The sequence below is a fragment of the Myotis lucifugus genome, unplaced genomic scaffold, assembly GCF_000147115.1.
Source record: "Myotis lucifugus unplaced genomic scaffold, Myoluc2.0 scaffold_1082, whole genome shotgun sequence".
NCBI classification, from domain to species: Eukaryota; Metazoa; Chordata; class Mammalia; order Chiroptera; family Vespertilionidae; genus Myotis; species Myotis lucifugus.
This window is the reverse complement of record NW_005872130.1, coordinates 109,321-117,338: the sequence shown is the minus strand read 5'-3', so window position 1 is coordinate 117,338 and position 8,018 is coordinate 109,321. Positions and strand designations below refer to the sequence as shown.

General features: G+C 61.4%; 1 protein-coding gene across 1 annotated transcript; it reads right to left on the bottom strand.

Annotated features, from left to right (window-relative positions):
• Window positions 1-1,910: 1,910 nt before the first annotated feature.
• On the bottom strand, window positions 1,911-6,864 carry KCTD17 (potassium channel tetramerization domain containing 17). The gene is made up of 4 exons (XM_006107262.3): window positions 6,642-6,864; window positions 5,401-5,504; window positions 3,233-3,324; window positions 1,911-2,060 (listed from the first exon to the last, which is right to left on the bottom strand). Exons 1-4 carry the CDS (start codon window positions 6,854-6,856, stop codon window positions 1,911-1,913), a joined length of 561 nt encoding a protein of 186 aa, XP_006107324.2. The 5' UTR covers window positions 6,857-6,864.
• Window positions 6,865-8,018: the final 1,154 nt, after the last annotated feature.

The following is an 8,018-nucleotide window of genomic DNA, read 5'->3' as shown; positions in this document are numbered from 1 at the left end:
GGGGCGCATGCGGAAGGCAACCAACGGATGTGTCTCTCTCACATCAATGTTTCTCTCTCTTTTCCCCTGTCCCCTCTCCCTCCCTTCCACACTCTCTAACAATCAATGGAAAAAATACCCTCAGGTGAGGATTAAAAAAAAAAATACCAACTTGTGTCCTGATCTGGCCGTTCTGCTCAGACGCATCCCTGGGTTTCCAGGATTTAAGAGAGCAGCTCTGGGCTGCAAGTCCAGTCTCCGCCCCTCCCCCCCTGCGCCTCTGCTGTGCTTTCAGACCAGCCTCCCTGGCCGGGCTGGGCCTGTCCCTGGAGGAAGGCCATGGCAGCACTGCTGCTCCTCCCACAGCCCCACCCCGGCCCGGCCCAGCCCTAGCAGGCCGCTTCCTAAAAGCAGGCCTGTCATGGGCAGGCTGCCCTCTGTGCCAGATGAGGCTGCCGCAGCCCTGGGACCAGGCGGGCATGAGGGGGCCCCACAGAATCTCCGGTTCACTCTTGGAAGCAGAGGTAGGACAGGTCGCCCACTGCTCAGGCCAGACCAGTCGCCCCCGACCTGCTGGCTCGGCCTCTGAGAACACACGCAATGGCCACGGACTCCCGTGGGCGCTCAAGGGCAGCCCTACACCCACCGGCCCCTCTGGCTGACAAAGGCCCTGCACCTGGCAGGCCTCCCTCAGCCCCAGGGACCCTCCTCCAGCAGCAGAGGAAGTGCCAGCCGACCCACAGACGAGGCTTGGGGCGGGGGTGCCCTGCTGGAAGGCCCACAGCCAGGACGAGTGAACAGGAGTCAGAACCTGAGACCCCAAGGCCTCTCTGGGGTCTTACAGACTTAACTACGTCTAACGATTTGCATGACGCCCGCTCGTTCCAATGGCTAGAGTCCCCCCCGCACGAGGGACTTGATCAGTGGTCCTCCTCATCTCACAACAGCGCTACAGCACAGGTTAGGAAACTGAGGCGCAGGGTGGACAGGCGGCTTGCTCCGTCACACCGCAAGTCCCTGGTGAGGCCTAGATGTGAATCAGGCCTCTGGCTCCTGGAGGGGGCTCCTTCCTCCACATGGCCCGGCCTTCTCCCTTCACAACCTCCACCAGGGAGCGCGCGTGTGGGTGTGGATAGAGGGCTAGCCAAACCCTCTCCTTCCCTACGGGTCAACCTGACCCCGGGCTAGCACTGGTCTGTCCCTCTGGAACCTGAGACAGGCAGGACGTCTGCTTTGTGACCAGGCCAACACCACTTAGGATGACAAGTCCCTGCCGGGAAGCCTGCCTCGGGCCTGGGAGGAACGAGGGGTCACTATGAATTCCTCAGGCGCAGCCACTGCTGTGGGCTTCTCTTAACGTGCAGATGACTGTGGCTGGGCATGTCGCTGGCTGGGACCCTGCAGCTGTGTGTATGCAATTGTTCCCGGAGCTGTTAGCCCCAGGAGGGCTCTGCTCACCTATGTGGACCACAACTCCTGCGCCTGAGCTGTCACTTGGGGGCCAGGGGCACACTACTGTGGAGTCTAGTCCCCGGCTGCTGTGAGCACGGAGGGTGCCCAGAACTGCCCTGCAGCAGGTGGGGCTTCTACCCTCTCTCGTCCTGGTCCATCTGCAGCCAACGGTGGCCTTTTCCTGGTTGTGTTTACTCTAAATATGTTTTATTGATTTCGGACAGAGGAGGGGAGAGATAGAAACATCAATGATGAGAGAGATCATGGATCGGCTGCCTCCCACACGCCCCCCACTGGGAATTGAGCCAGCAACCCCAGTGCCCTGACCGGGAATCAAACTATGACCTCCTGGTTCATGGGTTGACTCTCAACCACTGAGCCACCCCGGCCGGCTGATCTTGTTATGTAACTTAAGAGGACCCCCCTCGGTGGGGCCAGCAGCAGGAAACCCAAGGCTTGGGCTGCAGGAGGGAAGGGCCCTACTTCTGCCCGGAGACTGGGAGGCCTTGGGCATGCCCCCGCCCCCAGCCCACCTGCTCAAAGCGCCAGCCGTCGGACATGGTGGAGACCATCTGCGTGAGCTCCTCCTCCTGGCACTGCAGCACGCGGTACACGTGCTTGGGCGGGACCTGCAGGCAGAAGAAGGGCAAGGTGGAGGGCACCCAGGAGGGGGGTGAGCACCTGCCTTCCCCCGTCTCTTCTGTCCTCCCACACCACATACCCTAGAACAGTGGTTCTCCACCTTCTGGCCCTTTAAATACAGTTCCTCATGTTGTGACCCAACCATAGAATTATTTTCGTTGCTACTTCATAACTGTAATGTTGCTACTGTTATGAATCGTAACGTAAATATCTGATATGCAGGATGGTCTTAGGCGACCCCTGTGAAAGGGTCGTTCGACCACCAAAGGGGTCTTGACCCACAGGTTGAGAACTGCTGCCCTAGAGGGAGAGAAGGAGGGAATGGCAGGATGGGAAGATGGGAACCACGTTCCAAGTGCTGACTATATGCCAGGCACTCGGCATTCGTGCTCTCGATCCTTCCAGACACTCTAGGAGTTAGGAATTTTCATGAAGGCTCAGAGAGGGTCAGTTACTTGCCCAAGGTCACCCAGCTAAAGAGTGGCAGAGCCAGAACTGTGATACAAGAGGGAAGGGACGGGCCTGGGGGACAGTTGGGGTCCCTAATTGAGGCAGGCCCTCCAGGAGACATGGAGCCTCCCCTTCAATCTGGGCCTAGGAAAGGGTGCCTCGCTGCCTGTTCCCCACCTCTCCCTCTCCGCCAGGGCGGGCCGAGCATCTCACAGCTCCCCCTACAGGCCGGCCACTGAGGCCCAGGGTCCACGCTCAGAAATGCCAGCTCCACAGCTGTGCTGTGCCGTGCCCGCCAGGGCACCGCCTGATCTCACGAAACAGACAATTGACTAACCCTGCCCTGTCCCCCAAAGGGCCCCCTGTCCCTCCACACTGACCCCGTTTTGCCTGAGGAAGGGAAGGGGTAGGCAATTCTCAGCATCTCTGTGTCCCACCAGAGGAATCCGAGGTCTAGAGAGGGGCGTGCGTGGCCCAAGGTGACACAGCGAACACATCCTGGCAGGGAAGGACCAGTGTTTATCTCCCAGTCCGGGGCTTTGCTGGGCCGTCTGGGAGCTGGACAACTACCCGCGCTGACAGGCCCGCTGGGACTCCCCAAGGCAAACAGTGTCCCGCCTCCCCCAACCTTTCTCCCGCCTCCCTCTCCCCATCACCAGCTGCTCTGGCCACGGACGGGTGCTGCCCTGCTGCTCCCCTGCTCCCTGACCTGTGTGACAGGGTAGTCCTTCTCCTCCATCCGGTCCTTGATGATGCGAATGAGCGGGCCGATGTTGTAGAACTCGGCTTCCTCCAGGACCCCTGGCACAGACAAAGCCGTCCCCGGTCACTCCGCTGCTCCCATTCTGCCCGTGTCCCCTCCTCCTCCACACCTACCTCCTGCTCCAGTCACACGAGGGTGACGAGCATCTCCTGAGTTCAGGGGTCAAGCAAGAGGGAACATCTCCTTCCTTGCATCCCACGCTGTCTGTGGAAGGGGCGAGATACTGCCGCTCAGCAGCCGGCATCTCTGCGGGGCCGAGCCTGGTGACCGAGGGGTGCCTACCAGTCCCCTGATCCGGGGGCCGCTCTGGGCTGTCAAGGGGCAGCAGGCTGGCTGGGACTGGGCCCTAGCATGCCACAGTGAGAGGGGCCCTGGCTGACCCCGTCCATGATGCCCCGTGCCAGGCGCTAGGCTCGGCATTTTCCACGCTTTATTGTGGTTAGTTCTCAGAACTAGGATTGGCACTTCTGTCGCCCCACAGAAGCAATGGGGAATCTGAGAGCCAGGAAGAGAAGCAGCTTGTCTAAGACCCAGAGCCCCTCAGCGGCAGAGCCGAGATTCACACTCAAGCCCCAGACATCAGGGCCAACTCTAAGTGCATAGTCACCGCACATGTGCATGTCCCCGTCCCCACTTCCCAGTCTGCAAAGCCCCTCCTGTGCTCACCACGGCCCTGGGGACACAGGGAAGCCGGCATTATCGTCCCCGTACCGTTAAGGGAACCGAGTCTTAGAGACGAAGTGGTCACCCCTCCAGTGGAGTGGAATGGCCCCCGGCCTCTGGACTCCCCTAAGCCCCTCAGGGCAGGGACCCCTCCGATGGTGTCCATGACCGGCCTCTGGGCTCCCTGCTGTCCCCGGTGCCCACACAGCACGGAACACAGAGTAGGCGGTCAGTGAGTGGCGCTGCATCAGTGCCCGCGTGGAGCCCTGCGGAGGACGGACGGCTAACATTGCGTCACTGGTCCTCTGGTGCCAGATGCTGCGCCGCGTGACACACTTGTTTTAGCTCCTTTCATCCTCGCAGCAGCTCAGCCAGGTGGGTGCTGCTGTCACCCCCGTCACAGATGCGGCACGAAGGCACAAAAGGATAAGTGACTTTGCCGGTGTCACACGGCCGGGAAGTCTCCTCCCAGATTCCCCGCCGCCCACATGGGGCCCTCGCCCTGTCTGAAGGCGCTGGGAGTGGTCGAACAGGGAGAAAACCGGAACCTGTAAGCAGGTGTTGGCTGTGGCAGCTGGAGTGTTTATTCCCCTCCCCCGAGGAGCCGCTCCTGGGCCCAAGACACGCCCACGGTACCTGCTCCAGGAGGGGCTGCCAGGAAGCTGTGGGCCCTGATGAGCCAGTGTCTGAGGGGGTGCGGGGGGGGGGGGAGGGGTTCTGATTTTGAAGTCCTGGCCCACTGGGGACGCGCTAGGGAGGGTGGACTGTGCTAGACACCAACAGGCTATGCACATCAGGACGCATGGCATTAGCTGTTGCAAAACATGCTTTCACCAGTGCAGATCACCAGGTACACTTCATATACACGTGGAGACTCAGAAAGGAGAAGTGACATGTCCACGCTGGCCTGGCCGGGTCAGCTGACCCAGAGCCACACCCTGTGCCCCAACAAAGAGCTGACGTGGCACTGACTGTGCCAAGAGGCCACCCCCCAGGCACGGCTCCCCCGCCTCCACCCACCACCAACACTGTGTTGCAGATGTTGCCGAATTTGGGGCAGAGCTTCCCGCTCCACCCACCTGCTGACTGCAAGCCCTCACCAGGCATCGGAGATACTGGATCACCGTGTCCAGCTCCAGCCCGTTCACACCCAGACGACCGGGAGAAAGGGCATCCCTGCCCACAGTGAAGGCTGCCAGCCTCGCTGGCTCCCTCTGACCTCTGCCTGTGCATTCCTGTCACCTCCCCAGTGGCACCCAGTGGGAGCTCAGGCTGGTCAGCCCGGCAGAGCCCCTGGGACTCAGGCCTGGCATGAATGGGAAGAGGCAGAGCACAGAGGAAAGCAGATGTCGCTCCTGACGGGGAGGCATGGCTTTTGACCTCCACAGAAGGCCTGGCAGGCTGCAGAGGGCAGGGCTAGTAGGCCCGGCCGGCCCCCTGGACCAACTCACCCTCCTCGGCCATGTCCTTGTCCAGCACCAGCTTGCCATGGCGGAGGAAGTTCAGGATGGGCCCGAAGTAGGTGGGGTCACGGTCAATGAGGTAGGCCCCCGGTCTCATCCTAGAGAGGTGAGGGGCACAGGCTATGGCAGGAGAAGAGTAAGGCCTCCCCCCGCCCACCCCCCACTTCAGGCCCAGTAAGGGGTTGCGGGGAGGGAAGGAGTGAGAGCCGAGAGTCTGCTCTTCCCTGGAATGAGATAGCATGATGGAGCCCAGCGGTTCCGATCCCGCCTCTGCCTTTTCCTGGCTGTGTGGCCTTAGGCCAGTGATTTGGCCTCTCTGAGCCTCACTCCTCTCCCCCATAGCGAGGGGTCACTGTGAGCATCCAGTGAGGTCTCAGTGGCAGCCAACCCAAAGGAGGGCTCAGTGATGGTCCCTCTTGGAGGCTGTTCCCCTGAAGCCAGCCCTACACTGTCTCCAGTCATTCGGGAGGTTCGCACGTTTCCTGGGGAGCCACTATCTCACTGCACACCCTCAGCCTGCAGGGAGGCAGGCGGGCAGCAGCACGACTCTACAGAGACCAAAGGGCATCCAGAGGTGAGGGGCTTGCCCAGGGTCACAGCATCAGATGGCCAGGAGATGGGGGGGGAAGGGCCCTTAGAGGTCGACTCCAAGCAGCGTCCCCGGCCCCAGACAGGAGGCTGAGCCTGGCACAGGAGGGGTCCGACTCGGTCCCGCAAGCAGTTCACAGCAGAGCGAACGGACCCCCAGACCTGGTGCCTGCCGGGCAAGCTCCGAGGGCAGCCTGGGCCTCCTCCGCCCAGCTCCCCGCACACCAGGCCTCCCATTCCCCAAAAGGCAGGGAGAGGCAGCCGCCGGCACGCCTTCCCCCGGGAGAAAGTCCCGCTTGGGGAGGACGGAAGGCCCTGCGTGTCTGGCTGTCCCCAAAGCTCCAAGGAGCGGGGAACGCGGGCTCGGACCCACCGCCTCCTGGGGTGGGAGCCAGGGCAGCTCTCAGGAGCTCCAAATGGCCGGCACCTGGCGTTGTGCGTTTCCAAGGCAATGGGAACACTCCTCACTCAGATCCACTTCCTCCTCCCGCCTCCAGCCAGTTCTTCCCGCCTCCGGCTCTTAGGAAATAAAGCCGGCGGCTTCCCAGCCCGGCGGGCGTGCCAGGCCGGACAGCCCCGATCCCAGCAAACTGCCCCCCCCCCGCCCCCCGCCTCCCCGGCCCACTCCGCCCACCCAGGGCCTCACCCGGTCCGACTGCAGCTCTTCCCCCTGGCACAGGCGGCTGAGGAAGGACTTCTGCTCCCGGCACAGCGTCTGCCGGGTGGTCAGGAACACGGTGCCCCCCACGTTGAGCCGCACCCACTTGCTCCAGCCGCCCGCGGCGCGGCCGCCCGCCCCCGCCGGCGGCGCAGCCTCCCCGGCCTCCATCCTCATTTCTGGCAGCGGCTTCTGCATCCTCCCGGCTCCCGAGGGCTGGAGGCGGGTAGGTACTGCGCGCGGGGCATGCCGGGAGCTGTAGTCCGCGCCGCCCGGAGCTGGGGCGCCCGGGGTGAGGGTCCCCGATACCAGCAATCTGCCCTCCCCCAGCTCTGCCCTACTTCGCCCTTCCTGGGAGACCCACAAACCGGGTCTCTTGAAGAAGCCCATTGGCCAAATGACTGTGTGTTTGGGGAAAGGTCAAGTTAGGGGTCACGACTGATAACCCCAAATCATCAATCCTCCCATTTGTTCTCCACATTATTGATTCTCCTTTGTCCGCAGTGGGTATCAAGCAGCTGGTAAATATGGGAAGAAATGTGTTCCTCCCAGAATCCCCATTCTATTACCTGCATCGGTTTTCTAATATTCTTTCATTTTGCCTGTGAATGTGTGTGTTTTGAGGAGCGGAGCGCGGAGCAGGGGGGGGGGGGGGGTATTGGGGAAGGGAGGGGAGCTGGTTCTTTCCCCATGAGTTTTTTTAAACATATTTTTATTGATTTCAGAGAGGAAGGAAGAGAGATAGAAACATCAATGATGAGAGAGAATCATTGATCGGTTGCCTCCTGCACGCCCCCTACTGGGGATCCATCCCACAACCCGGGCATGTGCCCTGACCAAGAATTGAACCGGGACCTCCTGGTTCATAGTTCGCTGCTTAAAGTTGATTGAGCACCCACTGTATTCCAGGTGCTTCATGTTATTCACTGAAGCTCTCAGCAGCCCTGTGAGGCTGTCATTACTGTACCCATTACACAGATGAGGGTTCAGTGAGGCGACCTCCCTGACTCACTGCCGGTGACTGGCAGGCTGGCACGAACCCGCGTGGTTTCCAAGTGCATTTCCACCAGCAAGGCCCCTCTCCTGCTTCCCTGCCAGGGACTGTCAGCGCTCCCTGGGCAAGATGTCTAGGGAGGAAAAGTGGATAGGGCACCGGATCCAAGCCTGGAGAGCTGGGTTTCATCCTGACTTTGGTAGGATGAGGTATGAGGAGAGGGAAGGGGAGGGGTTGGTTGCGTGGATCCCCTTCTGAGCCAGCTAGCTCAGCGGTGGGACTGACATTGTGGGTGCTGCAGGATGGGGCAGAGGGGCAGCTCCTCATGCCACCTGGGACCAGGGAGGCACAAGGGCTGAAGAGGAA

Excerpts from the sequence above, each read along its gene's own strand:
- KCTD17 (XM_006107262.3), bottom strand. The coding sequence starts at position 6,856 with ATGCAGAAGCCGCTGCCAGAAATGAGGATGGAGGCCGGGGAGGCTGCG. Across the intron at positions 3,325-5,400 it reads CAAGGACATGGCCGAGGAGG|GGGTCCTGGAGGAAGCCGAG; the intron begins GTGAGTTGGTCC and ends TGTCTGTGCCAG. Across the intron at positions 2,061-3,232 it reads AGGACTACCCTGTCACACAG|GTCCCGCCCAAGCACGTGTA; the intron begins GTCAGGGAGCAG and ends TTCTGCCTGCAG.